General features: G+C 46.9%; 3 protein-coding genes across 4 annotated transcripts in view; 1 reads left to right on the top strand and 2 right to left on the bottom strand.

Moving 5' to 3' along the window:
* Positions 1-3,608: 3,608 nt before the first annotated feature.
* Positions 3,609-6,624, bottom strand: LOC128269440 (NADH-ubiquinone oxidoreductase 75 kDa subunit, mitochondrial-like). 2 transcript variants are annotated; one of them, XM_053006911.1, is made up of 5 exons: positions 6,488-6,624; positions 6,098-6,266; positions 4,801-5,988; positions 4,469-4,651; positions 3,609-4,379 (listed from the first exon to the last, which is right to left on the bottom strand). In XM_053006911.1, the coding sequence occupies exons 2-5, from the start codon at positions 6,260-6,262 to the stop codon at positions 3,738-3,740; spliced, it is 2,178 nt and encodes a 725-aa protein (XP_052862871.1). In that variant the 5' UTR covers positions 6,263-6,266; positions 6,488-6,624; the 3' UTR covers positions 3,609-3,737. The 2 variants fall into 2 exon arrangements, with proteins under 2 accessions (XP_052862871.1, XP_052862862.1); XM_053006902.1 differs by having other exon boundaries at positions 6,098-6,281; positions 6,488-6,623.
* Positions 6,625-6,967: 343 nt separating this feature from the next.
* LOC128279112 (mitotic checkpoint protein BUB3-like) lies at positions 6,968-8,707 on the top strand. Its single transcript, XM_053017836.1, has 2 exons — positions 6,968-7,549; positions 7,618-8,707. Exons 1-2 carry the CDS (start codon positions 7,355-7,357, stop codon positions 8,404-8,406), a joined length of 984 nt encoding a protein of 327 aa, XP_052873796.1. The 5' UTR covers positions 6,968-7,354; the 3' UTR covers positions 8,407-8,707.
* Positions 8,708-15,231: 6,524 nt separating this feature from the next.
* The window catches only part of LOC128272902 (dopamine receptor 2-like), a 7,882-nt gene continuing 6,900 nt past the window's right edge, over positions 15,232-16,213 (bottom strand). The window contains exons 2-3 of the mRNA XM_053010824.1: positions 16,042-16,077; positions 15,232-15,825 (exon numbers count right to left, since the gene is read on the bottom strand). Of these exons, the coding sequence (XP_052866784.1) occupies positions 15,232-15,825; positions 16,042-16,077 (630 nt within the window). The remainder of the gene's footprint in view (positions 15,826-16,041; positions 16,078-16,213) is intronic.

The raw sequence follows: 16,213 nt of genomic DNA, 5'->3' as shown, positions 1-16,213 counted from the left end.
ATGCGCGCTGCATGCATCTGTGGGCCGGGTGGCAAAGTATAGCCGCCGCTATGCTTCTCCGCTTACCCTTTAAGAACGTCGTTAACACACTGTAGGAAGATGGAAAACACACACACGGTCCATAGAACAAAGCCGTCTGTGATAGATGGTAGTGGAAACCGAACAAATCAGCGAATTACGAAAAGTTCAGTGCATTGAACGAAAACATTAATTTCGTTTTGCAGGAAATAATGCCGTCTCGAGATCGTTGAAGCCATTTAAATGTTACAAATATTCGAATATTCAATCGTCGAGGACGGCCCGGTCTAGTCTGATTCACTTCTGCCGCAACACAGTTTCTTATTTAAACTAAATGCAAAGACAAAAAGCCGGTGAAGCACCCGCCTACTGGCATCCATTAATGGGTATCAGGTAGCAGGATAAACCATACTCAATACTTACTCGACTATGAGCGTTGAAGCAATAGCTGTTTCAACTGGAATGCAAGCTACGGCTTTTCACTATGGTACCGTACCTAATGCAACCATTCAATTGCTGCGGCTACAATGGATCCCACTAAAGATATTCTCTTGATTGTTGCAGGCAATAGACCGTTTCATTGAGAGTTTATTCGCTACTTAGAATCACTACTGCTTCACTTCGCATGCGAACGAAAAGACGGTCCCAGCAACCGCCTGATCCTGACGAAGACTGTTTTGGTTATGCGCCTTTCGGAACCATTCATTCGGCAAGCTTCGCGTGCATGTGGTGGTGTGCTGAGAAAAGCCGACTCGCTCACGGAATACGCACCCACCGACTCACTTCTCCAACCCTTCCAGTGGTCCAGTGGTGCGTACCATTACCAACACAATGATATTTGCGATACGTTCATGACCAAGCATTGAATAAGCCTGGTGCCTGATGTGGGTATTATAGAGACTTTGAGCGTCGTTCTTCTCTTTGATTGAATGAGCTAAAAAAATAAACGCACAATAATCTTCTCTCTCTGGTATCGTATCTTTTGTACGTCGCCCTTTTACACCCATACTAGAAAAAAATAAAATAGAATATGTTTTCTTTGTTAGCTGCTAAGATTGAACATTATGGTGCAAAATATATTTCTCAAACAACATTGAAACAATCCACATGACTTAATGCCCACAACTAGGGATTTTAAAACATGAGACTATAATGCATAAATGCATTTTAATATACAATATTGATATTTTTCTAGTTGCACTGATAAATTTATCATTTGTAGTAAATTCCATAACTGTACTGTACTCTAGTATGTTGACAATAACTTGGGCGGTTACTATTTCGGATACAGATGTGTTAGATGTGAAATTGCAACCATTGTTACCAGTATAGTGCGTAATTTTTATTCATGCTTAACATCGATATGAACATCATTATTCGTTTTTGGATGCTTTGGTGTTAATCGTTTCGCTTTTCTCATATGCATTATCCTGCCTCTCAACAGCGTTTAGTTTTCGTTTAGCAAAACTGCAGATTCCGTCTTTGCAATCAAGCTGAATCGAAGACGAATCGGATTCTGGTCCATCCTTCTTCGCCCATGGATTCCAATATTTCAGAAGAATCGGTTGTATAAATTTATGCCAAATATACAGCAAAACAGGAACAATGAAACACGGCACACAAACCATTGCTCACTGTGACGGTAGTGCGGTTATATTTTGCGGTGCGGTTGCAGCAAAAGGAACCGTTTCGCACTGAATATGGAGATCAAATTTAGCTTATTTCACAAAATACAAGCTTCGAGGGTATGCTAATCAAATAACCAGGGAATTTTTCAAGGGCTGCAGCCGCGTGTACAACGCTGTACCCGTTAGAATTGTTCTGTTCTATTGGTTTTCATTTATTGCTTTGGTGCTGCTGTCACTTTTTTTTAGCTCTTTGTCAATTTGACAGTACAATGTTGTTGACGGAGATGTGCATATAAAATAGCTGTATTATCAGGTAATGGTAATGCCGGTAGTTTTTATTTCGTGGATCAGGTTCTTCAATGGAATTCTAAGAACTGTTTCCATTCTCAACAACATAGCTGCGTGGTGGGCTGTACACGCAGTCATTTTGTGGAGCGTACAAAAATCAATCGGCGTTACCTGATAATACAGTTACCTTAATAATGCAGGTTGAACCAAGAGCTCACTTAACCTAAGGGAGCTTAGGCCAGGCTTGTTAAAATACCATTAACCAATCTCACGAACTGCCTCGAGATGTAAGCAAATGTTTCCGTCATTATTTTGGTCCGCGTTGTTTCGAGTAGATTGAAAGCGTTTTTATAAATATCTGGGCTGGTAAAGGCAATAAATAACTAAAATACGTTATTAATTAAATGACATCCGAAAATAATGGTTATGTTTCATCAGAGCAATGAATAAGCCACATCATGAGGAGATAGAACTAAACCTACACACAGAACCGCCTTTTTGCAACTAAAGCCCCATTGGCTCTACTAAATGACAGCACGTGTATTACTGACACCAGCCAGTTACGTTGGTGAAGAGAGAAACATATTTTTGGAATTTCGCTAACAAACCTGGCCCAAGCCAGAAATCTCTTGCTTCATCCTGCATTAGAGTAATCTTGCATACAGCGAGCGGTCATAGATTTCAATCGCAGCACACTGAACGCTGAACGCAATCGTTATGAAATTCTGAAAAGCATCAATTTGGTTCTGGAGTACTCAAAGCAAAAGTGGTGACTGCAGCAAATAACATTCCGCCAGTAAGTGCGTCAGTGTTGGCTGTCGTATCGGTCATCGTTTGCCAGGAGCACTTCCCAAAATTGCACTTCTTTCCGTCGCATCGCAGCGTTGCCGATATTTCTAATAGTATTTGTTTATTGTAAGATCACTGAAGCCAGTGTCTGAAAAAATGGGAGGTTCCGTTAGCGCTATGCCTTTCTTGGCCACTGCATCAGAAGTTGAAGAACCTAGACCAACTCCAATCAAAGAGAAACCAAAATGTAAAGCATGTTGCGCTTGCCCGGAGACGAAAAAGGCGCGTGATGCATGGTAAATGTCTTATTTAATATTACGTAACCAAACATTATTTTTACTATTTATTTTCTTGTTTGTAGCATCATGGAGAACGGCGAGGAAAATTGCAGTGAATTCATAGAACGACACAAGCAGTGTATGCGAGACATGGGCTTTAACATTTAACTTAAAAACATGGAACTGAGCGTGTTGCCTGGAGGTTCTATTGCGAGAAAGCATGCTGTTGTAATTAGATTATTTCTGTAATTTATACTTTGAACAACAATGGGTAACAACATGCTCCTGTAGTTCTACTGCAGTTTGTGTTATACTGTTGAACGTGAAGGATCTTCGGTTTTCGATTCGGGATTCATAGAGATAAATATGTGTGCTATAGGGTACCTAAAGAATGACAGAAATATACCTGGCGGAGATCAAGTTCGGGTTTACATAAGTGCGAACCAACAAAAATGTACGTTACTTAGATTTACAAAGCGATTTATTCATATTTAAATATGCAACCAACATGGTGTTACTAATTTACAACGATTGCAGTCGATCGTTTTGAAACTGCCTGTTTCGGTTAACTACATCCTCTGATGGAGCACGAGAATGAGCTCTGATCGATGGTAGCAGAGAATTTATTGAATTTCTATTTGCATCGCTTCAAGTATACTTGGGAGCTACCGAGCTATCAGGTGCTAGCCGCATTAAGGCCGAAAGAAACGAACGATAAGCGAAAAAGTTAACAGCTTTAGTTAATTGCCTGTTTCTTTGCGGCCGTCACACATTTAGCCATCGTAGGTGATGCTCGCGTTATCGGATCGGTCATAAAGAAGTCCTCCAATTTTTTCTGCAGTACTTCAACTTGGGCGCTCTCGAAATGAACCGATCCGTGCTTGAGCAGTGCATCGACGATGTTGAAAAAGTTGGATGCCTCGAGACGTCCGTAACGCACAATGTGAGGCGCTACGTCCTCCATACGCGCCCGCAGTTCATCTAGAGTGTCGTATGGTAGCGGAGTACTTGCGACTTCCGATAGAGCGCGTAGAATTTTCCAATCTTCCCGAGCCAGACCGGGCGGTGTGACGGCAACCAACGTCTGCTGGGCACGTCCCTCTGTATTCACATATGTAGCCTGCTTCTCGGTGTAGGCTGCACCAGGAAGAATGGCGTGTGCGAGTTGCGCGCCAGCATCGCCGTGATGCCCTTGATAGACAATGAAGCAATCTTTCGGCAGCGCTTCACGATCAATAACTCCAGCATCCGCTCCAAGCAGGAAGAGTACTTTCGGTTGAACTTCCAGTGCCGATTCGATGCCAGCACGATAGCCTACGTCTAGGGCCGCCGTTTGAGCTGCATTTGTTTGCAAAACGTTCCACACTTTCCAGTTTTTCTATAAAAGGTATGAAAGCAGAATTATTAACCAAAACTGAGCCAGAGTCGAAAAATTGATAAATTAATAAGAATAACGAAGATACTTACATCCGCCGTCGACAGCGCATTGGCAAAGACATGCAACGAAGTAAGGAAAGAATGCCCATCCTTGCGCGCCAGCTGATTAGCACCAACGATGATCAGTGGTTTCTTTGCCTCTTGCAGCTTCTTCGCAAAAGGATGGTGCCCATTAGCAATGTCGCGAATAACTGATGTATCGCTGCCCAAATACTGCAGATAAAAGCGAGATTTAACTTGATTTTGAATGTGCTTAAATTGCATCGTTCATCGAACGTTCGTTAAGAACATCGTTGATAGCATAAATTAAAATAGCACTCGTGAGTCTGCCAACGCGAATAAAATTTTATAGTAGCACATACCTCGTAGTCGTAGGAAAGGTTAACCTTCGGTCCAATCAGGGCAATGTTCTGCTCGTTGTGGATGAAACCTTTCCGTAAACGGGTGTTAAGGAGCGGTGCCTCATAGCGAGGATTGGTGCCCACGAGCAGTACCAAGTCCGCTTCTTCGCACGATGCGATTGACGAGTTTAGCAGATAGCTAGAGCGAAAGTCCGTTCCTGTGCCATCCGTTGGAAACTTTTGTTCGGTGCACAAGGTTTCTGATCCTAGTCGATTGAGAAGGTCCTTAAGCGCAACTAGCGCTTCAGCGTCTGCCAGTCCTCCAGCGACTGCGGCAACTTTTCCCTTTGGTGCCCCACGCAACGCCTGCGCAACCGTAATTAATGCAGATTCCCACTCGACAGCTTCGAGTTCGCCGTTCGGTTTGCGAAGCATTGGAGCAATGAGCCTTTGACGCTTCAGGCCATCGCAAGCAAAACGCGACTTGTCGGACAACCACTCCTCGTTGATGGCATCATTATCACGCGGCAAAATTCGCAATACTTCGCCAGTGCGCGTACTAATCACGATGTTGCTGCCGAGCGCGTCCAGCACATCAATGGATTCAACTTTCCGTATTTCCCAGGGGCGTGCCACGAAACTGTACGGTTTATTGGTGAGCGCACCGACCGGACACAGGTCGATCACATTGCCGGACAGTTCGGAAAGGAAAAACTTTTCCACATACGTACCGATCTGCATATCGTTGCCACGCCCGGTAGTTCCAAGATCATCAACGCCCGCCACCTCCGACGCAAAGCGGATGCAACGCGTGCAGTGAATGCACCGCGTCATGATGGTTTTGATCAACGGCCCGATGTCCTTATCCTCGACGGCCCGCTTACCGGTGTGATGGATGTCGGTGAAGCGGGATCGATCTGAACCGAACGCCATCGCCTGATCCTGTAGATCGCACTCTCCTCCCTGGTCACAGATCGGACAGTCTAATGGGTGATTCATCAGCAGGAATTCCATGACGCCTTCGCGCGCTTTGCGGGTCATTTCAGAATTGGTCTTGATGCGCCACCCTTTCATTACCGGCATCGCACAGGCCGCTACCGGTTTAGGGGATTTTTCTACCTCAACCAGACACATGCGGCAGTTACCTGCTACCGCTAGCCGTTCGTGATAGCAGAAACGAGGTATCTCTACCCCAATCTGCGCAGCAGCCTATAAGATTTCAATAGAAGCCACACAGATGTAACTAATTAAAAGGGAAAGCAACTTCACGTAACCTTCACTGTAGATTTAATTTATATATATGTATAAATATACATACCTGCAAAACTGTTGTGCCCGGTTCTACCATCACCGATTGATCGTCGACGAATACTTCAATCTTTTCTGGCACCTTCGCCGGAACGCTAGCGGAGGTTCGAATGATTGCTTGTGGGTGGCATCTGGAACCCAGGGCGATAACCCGGGTGAGCGGAATTCGCAGCATTGTTCTACAAAGTGGTGAACTAAACAGTTTTACATTTAGGTGAACAATTAGTTTTGAATCGATTCACTATCATACACTAGAACGGTAGAAAAATACGGCTGTCAAAAGGAATTGATGCTTGGAAAAATTACATAATTTCATCCACAGTTTCACACCAAAGGGCCGTGATTTGGTTTCAGACAGCGCGTTCATACCATTCGTAACGCAGTAATATCACAAACTTACTTCAATTTGATCCGTCCAAAGATATCTTGGAAAATTTAAGATTTTCGATTTAACTATATTGTATTTCCCTTCTTCACTTCTTCACCGCTACTCCTGTTTGCCGAACAGTGTTTTTGACAACTGTTTGCTGAGTGAAGTGACAGCTGTCATTGAAATTTTTTGTGTACACGTCAGAATAGTTTGTTATGAGAGCTGTAAACATTATTGATCTTATGATCCCGTTGCATTTTCTTTTTGTAGTCCTAAATATTTCGCAAAAAAAATGTTAATTATAAGGCCTACAGAATGAAAAAATGTTCAGTGTAAAGTTTCGCATCACAAAATAACATCTACAAATTTTAAAGATGTTAAAAATTTTCCGGTGCAAAATCTTTCTAGTGATAATCGCATTTACAATCTGTGCTATAATGCTACATGCGCCATAAAAATGTATTGTATGTGTATGTGCAACATAAGAAATCGTCCTGCACAAACTGTGTTTTCGATCATGGGGAAAGGTCCTGTGTACGAGGTGGATTGTTTCTCGGCCTAATCGCTTCGGCGTTGAAAAGATAAAAGTAGCTTTATGTTCAATCTCAACAACTGTATTTGAGGAGAAGTATCAAGTCTAGAAACAATTAGAATGTCCTTAAAGACATTGTCACGCACTACACTAGTATTGTTTACAATGCCGAGTGGTGTATAGGTTTTTTGTTCGTGATAGATTTTAATATGCGAAAAGATCGTACAGCAATGTAATTCACAAACCATTTTTTGAGCGTTTGGCTTCGTTTAGACTCCCATTCGCATGTAAACAATAACGAAACTTTGACTGAATCTTGACCTCATTCGATTGTGAAAGATACTTCTAAGAAACGCAAATTCGCAATGGCCCGTAAACCAGAAACACAGCTCTTGAATGCCCCAGAAGATGTCATTTCTGCCGTGAAGTTTTCACCAAAAACGAATAAGTTTTTACTTGTATCGTCTTGGGATACTCGTGTGCGGTTGTACGACGTGGTTACCAACACGGTGCGGCTTCAGTTCAGCAATTCATCTCCAGTGTTGGATTGTGCCTTTTTGGTAAACCATGATATGGCGACTACAGCATATTAGTGCAAATACAGTCTTGTCTTATTTTCTCCTTCCAGGACTCGTCTAAAACAGCTACCGGTGGTTTGGACAATTTGGTCAAACTGTATGATCTGACCGCGCAAGCGGAGAGCATGCTTGGCAGTCATGGGGCTGGCGTAAAGTGCGTTGAATACACCTCACTGTTGAACGGAATACTCACCGGGAGCTGGGATCGAACGGTGAAGCTTTGGGACGCACGGGAGAAGGAATGTGCTGGCACGTATGAACAGAGCAATGGCAAAGTGTACTCCATGAGTTGCGCCGAGGAAAAACTTGTCGTAGCCACGTCGGAGCGGAAAGTTCTTATCTGGGATCTGCGAAACATGAAAACCTATGTCGAACGCCGTGAGTCGTCGCTAAAGTATCAAACGCGCGCCGTGCGCTGCTTTCCGAATGTGGAAGGATATGTGATGAGTTCTATCGAAGGACGGGTCGCAGTGGAGTACTTCGATCCGAGCCCCGAAGTGCAAAAGAAGAAGTTTGCATTCAAATGCCACCGGGCGAAGGGAAATGACATAGAGCTGATTTATCCCGTAAATGCGATCAGCTTTCACAGCGTATACAATACATTTGCCACTGGCGGCTCGGACGGATACGTTAATATATGGGATGGGTTCAATAAGAAGCGACTGTGCCAGTTCCATTTGTACGATAGCTCTATCTCCAGTCTATGCTTCAGTGATGATGGTAGCACATTGGCGATCGCTTGTTCGTACATGGAAGAAGCCGAAAAGCCCCCAGAACCCTATCCAGAGCCTACTCTGTATGTGCGTTACGTTAACGAACAAGAGACTCGACCGAAGTAGGTAGACACAGGGCGTATGCCAATGTATGGCATACATTTTACAAGTATGTAGTCCATCTACAGAGTTACTAATTAATAAATTTTTGTATTTTTTTCTTATCTATTTGATCTTCCAATCTTCCTGATCATCCGTTTTTCATTCCTTTTGCTTAGAACAATATTATACATAGTCACAGGTACCTGCCAAATTGTGCAGGTTGTTTTTGTTTTCTTTCAATCCCAATAACTGCGGTAAAAAGGAATACCGGCGGCAGTCAAGTGCCAGCGCAACAATGAATATTAGAGGTTGTTGACTACGTTGCAAGCCTTTGGTTGAATTGACAACAAACCTCCATTTAACGCAATAGAAAATCGGAGGTTAAGTTTTAATTCTTTAGAGGGCAATTACAAATGATGCTTGTAGAATTTGGAAATAGCTCAACGTTAATAAACCCATATCTTGTGCGAGGCCGTAGAGAAAAGCATGTTAAAAGTTAGTACAACCAATAGCCTTTCAATAGGATCTCACCCATTTATAGCGCGCTACGATGAAACCAAACTCCAAACATCCGACAGGCTTAAAGCCTGCAGTTGAGCTATGCTCTTCGTCATTCTTTCCGATCTCAGCTGGTTCTCCCGTTCTGCCCTTTTGCTTCAGGGTTCCGGCTATGACTGCTTCACAAAATGGGCAAGTTTTCGTTTTACAAATTCAATTTACAGACTATCGCAATTCATCGAATTGTGCCAGATTGAAGCGCAGGGATTTGGGCCTGGAGTGTGTACGTTCAACTTACTCTACCTTAGTCGTTGGGATGGTGTCGCTCAGCATTCGGGGAAGGTTTCCCTAAATCGTATTTCAATGCTTACCGGTAGAAGAATGAACCCACGTATCTCTCGCAGTTGAGACGCATGAAAAGGGGTACTAACCCAGAATTCAATACTCCAGTGATTGCACACCGTACCACTCCAAGGGAGGTACCTTCTGTTCCGCACGCAGCCATCGAGCAGGTGTCAGACTCAGCTGTCTGGTGTGCAAAAGTAAATCGACGTTCCGTTCGGTGTTTCCGCTCCTCAAGACGCATAAATTTGCATGGGAAATGAACTGCTTTCTCGTACTTTTCTGGCGACACAAAGGGATGTTTCTCTCGAATCACTACCGCATATATCCCGAACGCCCCATGCAACTCTCGAAAGGTTCCTCGAGCTATTCCTCCCTTCTCATGCCTGAATGCATCTCTCATGGCAATATCTTATTACAAAAAAAAATCAAATTACAAATACTTTTTGTTTGGGTACAATTGGGTACAATGCACAATCGTATGGATGTTTTTCTATTTACCCACCTCTTGAACTCACACAAATAAGCGCATCTTCAACTAATTAGCGGACATTCTTCTTCTTCTTATTTGGCGTTACGACCGCTGGGCGATCTTAGCCTGCACCAGAGACCATGTTGATATTTCTGATATTCGCAACAGTTCATTTTTACGGGCGGGGTTGTTAGCCCCCCCTGTCACGCCGGTAACGGGAATCGAAACCATGGCCAGCCGGCTGTGTGACAACCGGTCCCGGGATTCGAACCCAGGCCAGCTGCGTGAAGCGAAAAGCGTTACTGACTGCTCTGCCAGCGGGGATTAGCGGACATTAGTCAGTGGATTATCATGTCATTTTCGTTTGTGCGACTGTTAGGTAGTGTTCATTCATCGGAGATCGGCCGAACTTAATGGTTTGCCTCCGCAGTCTTCACTGTCTATTCGTTGTAGTTCGATAATAACTCCGTTCGTCGGTGAGCATCGACCAGTTTGACCAAAGATTTAACTGGTTTGAAGGCAAGTTCTCGTCAAAGGTTGTTGCGTGCGTATACGAATGCCGTTTACTGTTTCTGCTTTGCCGATGGCTAGTTATTGCAGAGTTGGTCCTGTGTTGAACCGATCGCCGCTGGCATCGAAGGATTCATTCACCGGCACGCGTCTTCGAAGGAGACGTTCATTGTTGCGTTCGGGATCTCGGGCTAAAACCAGACCTCTTATGCGCACTCTCGGCCTCGGCACGCTCGGAGGGGAAGACGCATGAACTGCTTCGCCGATCCGTGCCCGGTGGCTCGGAAAGCTTCGACTCGACAGTCTGTCCAAAGCCGGCGAAAAGGGGCCGAACCTCATCCTGAGCACATGCTGCTCACACGAGGTACACGAGTAATAAAAACAACCATCAACGTGAAGTGCAATAGTTTTGTTTGCAACGGACATTTGCGAACAACTGCATCCTGGGAGAGAAACTGTATTAGATCGCGAACAGATTTCGATATAAAGAGTGGATGATGTGAACCTCACTCGTGTTTTCGGTTTTTTTCCGCGAAACCTTGTCGCTTCTCTTCACGTTTCAGTTCTATTATTAATTTCACGTTTACATAACCTCAGTTACAGTCACTCAACTACATAAATCTCACCTTCGACTCCTTGCTCTGTACATGTACGTACACGAGGTAAAAGCCAGAGATATCTTCTATTGACGCTCAAAATCAGACATGTTGCACCTGATAGATACGATCCTGCCAATGTTCGCCCGGCAATGTGATCTACAGGAGTATGATATGATCTGTACATTGGGTATATCAGCAAAAAGTTTCCGCTCACTTACTTTCAGCAGTTGGTTTTTTTAGATGAACCGTTCGGGCAACGGTAAGTGCTTCAAGCTGGCGCAGATGGTACTATTTAGTTTGCACTGTTGGCAACGGGTTTTTTTCGTGTTCGAACACACCTTTTGAAAATTGGTTTCATTCCAACCATTCCAAGCATTCCATGGTTGTCGCAATCCATCGACTCTACCAGGATTGCCAGGAAAAAACGGGGTAAACACATCAGCCTTAATAATTCAACAGCAGTAATCGGCAGCGATAATAGGCAGGTTCAAATCCTCTATATTGCACCGTAATTTGTAGGAAGTGTGCGTGCGGATCAACAAAAACACATGCCATTGAACGTAAATCAAACGTGAATCAAAGATTTCGATCAGCGACGGTTGGCTGCGGCTGCGGGAAAGATATGGAAAAATTGGATTTGAAAAAGGAAGACGTAAAACAGCGTCTAACCTTTCTGGGAGGGTGATGTGATAAGAAAACAGATCGCCCCCGCCCTCTTTCTTAGCACCTAGCACGAAGGTTTGCTTAGGCACCGCTTGCTTGCTTTGTGTTCTTTTACGCTCTTTCTCGTTTTTCTGGCGTTTACTTCCTTTGCTGAACCCTTTCGTAGCAGCCGCTGCAACGCGCCAGAAACGCGTACGGCACGCGCCACAAATGAGCCCCCAGCCAACGGCGGGTTATGGAGCCTAGCTCGGGGTGTTTATTTTTTTGGTTAGCTCGAAGGACTGAGCAGCAGCAGCAGCAGCTTGATGGAGTCGTTCGCGGAATGGGAAAATAGAAAAGAAATAGAAAGCAATTTTCGTTTTCGGGATCCCCGAGTTTCGCGCACTTTGCCACCGCCATCGACCCAGTCACAGTCATCCGTTCGTCTCGTCGACAACAACGAACCAACCAACCGCCTAGAAGTTTTGCGGTTAACCTCGCGTCCCCCAAAACCGGCACGAGGATGGTGCCGCCGACGGAACCCGGAAGGTAAACAGGTGGCAGAGGGAAAAGAAAAGAATGAAATAAACATGTAAAAAAATGGGAACAAACAATAGAAACTCGAAGCAACACGATTCACATACCCACACGCTGCAGTAGATAGTGTGTGAGATTTGCGGCGTAGCCACAAGTGTCGTAGCGCGATGCGAACCACCACGGATGGGTCGAAGTCGAACTTGACGCACGAAGACAATGGCCAGGAATAGGACGAGGATCTTATCCACAGGCTCACCGCCAAGGTGCCAAGCTCAAAGAGACGTTGTTTGGTTTGTTGCTTTGTTTTCGGCGTTGAGTGTTCCCGACTCCTTTGGCAGTCAGCGCACACTGCTGCTCTGTTGCATCCGTTTCCGTTTTATGTTCCATTTGAAGGGTGGCGCATCCTAACCCCTTGGCAAAATATAAAACACCCATCTGAGACTGGGAGATGAGACAAAAGAAACAATGGAAGTTCGACAAAAAGAAACCAATATGGACGGAACATGAGTGAGCACCTTGCCCTGCGGCCCCCGGGAACACAAGGGGGCTTTGCATCGAGTGCTATTATTGGGCCCCACGCCGCACAATAGGGGTTTTCTTTTGCCCTCCGGGCGTAAGAAAAATGGGCCACAAAAAGAAGTGCTGCTGCGGGCGCCAGAGCTGTATTAACTCCGGCCTGTTTTCGGCTATGCTCATTCGTAGTAATTTCTCCCAGCCTCCCAGCCTCCCAGGGCGGGGCAAGGCCTCTCATTCCTCGCTTTAGATAGGGCTCGGGGCTACGGGCTTTGGCGGGATCCCCTTCCAAATTCGGCGAGAGGGAGACAAAACCTCGAAGCAGCGCGCGTTGACGCCTGACGCCTGCCGGACGAGTACGGGATGGCTCCTGTGTGGATCACGCTTCGGCTTCGACGATGATGTACTGCGGGTGCCGCTGAATTAATCGAACATCATGTTCCGACCCGAGCTGCTGTCCTGGTACTAAATTAGTCACTCTCGTCAAGAACGTCCTGATTAGTCACCCTCGTGATCCGATCTACCGCGATCCTGCTTACCTGATGGTCACCCTGGGCCAGGCATGACTGTTTCTCAACTTCTCAACCCACCCTTAGGCATCGCACCACGCCGACAACGCCTTCGAGCTTTACTTTTTGCCACACATCGTTTCTACTGGTTTTATTATTTATATACTCTCTTCTTCTACTTCTACATACTTCCTTGTCCCTCTCTTTCTCTCTCTCTCTCTCTCTTTCTTTCTTTCTCTCTCTTTCTCTCTATTTTTCTCTTTGTATTCCCCTCGGTCTCGCTTGCTTCGTAACATAGTCCTTGTGTATATATTACATAAATCTTTGTATACATGTTTCAGCTTACGGTTTCTTACACTTAATGAACAGTTACAATTGAGTAGGTGGCTGTACTTGCTACGTTTATCACATAAAAAGAGTTATAAAAATCCTGTTTTCCATGAGAGCCCTAGAAAACATAGATGACTAGAGGTGTACATTATGGGTCGAAACGGGCCGTTTTACAGAGGATATCGCCCAAACCGTAGGGCCCCAACACGGTAAACTCTCGCTCTCTCTCTCTCACTCTCTTCCTATCTCTCTTTCTCTCTCTCTCTCTCTGTTCTGCATTGCGCCTTTGCCTCGTTCGGGAAAAATCACAACATAGCAAGCGGTGGTGTGATTAAACAACCTTTACTTATCCGGGATGTCGCAGGATCCCACAGAGAGTGTGGCTCCAGGATAGGATGCTGTTGACAAGTTGTCAACGGGTAGCGCCCAAGAGTTTTTGCCTGGACTGGACCGGTACCGGTAGATGTTGGTTAGGAATTCGGGATGTATCTCGAATCGAACCAGAATCAATCCAGAAAGCATAGTTTAGAACGAGAGAGAAAAAGTGTGAGAGAGAGAGAGAAAGAAAGAGAGAGAGAGAGAGAAAGAGAGAGAGAGACCAGCACAACGATCAAGCGGTTCTACTCGGAGTATGTATTTACATGTTGCTTTAGTTACGAGACACGGCAATCAGTACATGTACACGTTTATGTACACATCTTTTGAAGTACGCTAACATCCTTCCTGCTGAAAATGCCCTATCGCGAGTGTTGAATAGATAGGTTTTGTTTGGTTGTTTCCAAAATCTGGCTCTCGACGGAACTACAACCTGTAGTAGGGATTACGCTCTACAGGCGGCACTAGGACAACAACCTTCTGCCTGTTGGCTATCGACGGTGCTTCAGATATTGCTTCGGGGCTGTGTGGCCGACCTGGCTGAAGAGTTGAGGTCGCCATTCACAACCTGCGTTAACCGTTTGGGTGGGGGCTGCTGGGGCCACCTGGGACCAATGCCAAGACACTTTAGCTTCCCACAGCAACAGTTTCCGTGTGACTAGACGTGCTTGATGTATAACTCATCATCAAGACGGCGAGGCAACTCAAACCACAGCACAGACAGATGGAGAGACAGAAAGAGAGAGAGAGAGATAGAGCGATGCGCGATTGCTTCTCGTAAATTGCCAAATTGTTAAGCAGACTTTAGGTCACCTTTTAGATGACCCCCCCCCACCCCCATCGCCCCTCAACAAGGCGGGAGACTCGGGATTTTCTTCTTTTCCTTGCGTTCGGATCAAACTTTCGCTCCACCACCACGGTGTGGTTCCACTGGGCAGCCTTTGGAAATTGGGTCGCGGGGGCTACGGGCGGTCGATCGCTCGTGCCATCCGGAAAACGGTTCGAACCGAGCCCCGCAGCAGTTCGGGCACTTCCGGTTCGATGGTTCCAGCGGCGACGGTTTTTCTCAAGAACGGCCGACCGCAGGGAGTGTGTCTGGGGGGGCTGGGTATGGTTGTGTTTACAGAGCCCCACACAATTAGCATTATATGATAAACGAAGAGGAAACGGAAGCAGACCCCGGACCGACCCAGGGCGGTGCCCTGGGGCCGAGAGCATTGGTCAGTCAGACGGTGATCGACTGACAACCCAGAGTTGATATGCCTAACCTATAGTGGACTGCCGGCCCAGATCTGTCCCCGGTTTTGGGCCGCGTGGGAGTATGACACGACTACACCAGGATATTGAGCTATCTAACGCGGACTGGCGGGAAATTCGCTCCGACGCGCAGTGGAAATCACCCGCAACTGCACGATTCGCGCAAGACCTCCGCGTCTACTTCCGGGTGCGGTAATTGAGCAAACGGTGTCCTTCGTCCCTGTATCCCCGGCCACGCTTCCTCCTTCCTGCCGCTCGCTGCACACTAGTCGGCGAAGGAGCGGTGACGTGTCACCGTCGGGTTTGCGGGCGGCGGTGATCCAAGCGTCCGTTCGAGCCGGTAACGCCGCTGTTCGAGCAGCTCGAAGGAGGTCTGCTGACGCCGCAGCTGCTGGTGGCGGCGGGAGGTGGCACGGTGAGGCATGGTGGTGTCGGGTCCGACCGGGGCGAACGTGCACCGGCGGCCGCCCCCGCCACCTCCGCTATTGCCGGCTGCTGTCCCGAGGGTCGTGAAGGTGGCCACCGCCGCCGGCGGCCGGGGAGGGTTCGCGATGATGACCGCGGGGTTGGCCGCGGTCGGCCCCGGACCCGGCGCCGCCTCCGCCGCCGTCGGGCGTCCATCGACGGCGACATGCTGGACCCGGGAGCCGCTCCGCTGGCCGCCTGACTGCCCGACCGTACGGGACCGGTGGTGGTAGTAGTGGGTTTGGCAGTAGTGCCGGTGGTGGTGATGCCCGGTGTAGCGGTGGTGGTGGCTGTGGTGATGGTGATGCTCGCCCCGACTGTGCCCCCGTCCTGCCGGGCCCTGCCCCCGGCTGCTGCTGCGCCGCTGGTAGCCGTTGTCGAACATGCCACTGATCTGTGCGTGGGGAGAAAAGGGGAGATGGAAACGGTGGCAGAGAATCAGTAACCCGGCTACTAGCTCCGCCAGATACGCGGTGTGACACCCTCGGCTGCTCGAATAACTGCTCGAACTGCTCGAAAACTGCTCGAAAACTGCTCGAAAAACTGCGTGAACGTGACTCGTACGTGTGCGTGTGTGTGTCTGTGTGCAAATAGGGTTCGCGATACTTACTGACGAGGAGGACGCCATGAGCGTCGCCATGTGGCACTATAGGAAGTCCAGGACGGGCGATCCCGTGAGGGCGGCAGGGAAGAGAGAGAGAGAGAGAGAGATAAAGGTATTGCGATTAGAGTGACCACACACACACACACACACACACACACACACACACACACACACACAC

Source organism: Anopheles cruzii, chromosome X (genome assembly GCF_943734635.1).
Source record: "Anopheles cruzii chromosome X, idAnoCruzAS_RS32_06, whole genome shotgun sequence".
NCBI classification, from domain to species: domain Eukaryota; kingdom Metazoa; phylum Arthropoda; class Insecta; order Diptera; family Culicidae; genus Anopheles; species Anopheles cruzii.
The sequence above is the reverse complement of the archived record's forward strand: the minus strand, read 5'-3'. Positions and strand labels throughout refer to the sequence as shown.

Bases quoted from the DNA above. Each gene is read 5' to 3' on its own strand.
- LOC128279112 (XM_053017836.1), top strand. From the start codon at position 7,355: ATGGCCCGTAAACCAGAAACACAGCTCTTGAATGCCCCAGAAGATGTC. The intron at 7,550-7,617 runs GTAAACCATGAT...TTCTCCTTCCAG, and splicing joins TGTTGGATTGTGCCTTTTTG to GACTCGTCTAAAACAGCTAC.
- LOC128269440 (XM_053006911.1), bottom strand. From the start codon at position 6,262: ATGCTGCGAATTCCGCTCACCCGGGTTATCGCCCTGGGTTCCAGATGC. The intron at 5,989-6,097 runs GTATGTATATTT...GAAATCTTATAG, and splicing joins CGGGCACAACAGTTTTGCAG to GCTGCTGCGCAGATTGGGGT. The intron at 4,380-4,468 runs GTAAGTATCTTC...TACCTTTTATAG, and splicing joins ATGCGCTGTCGACGGCGGAT to AAAAACTGGAAAGTGTGGAA.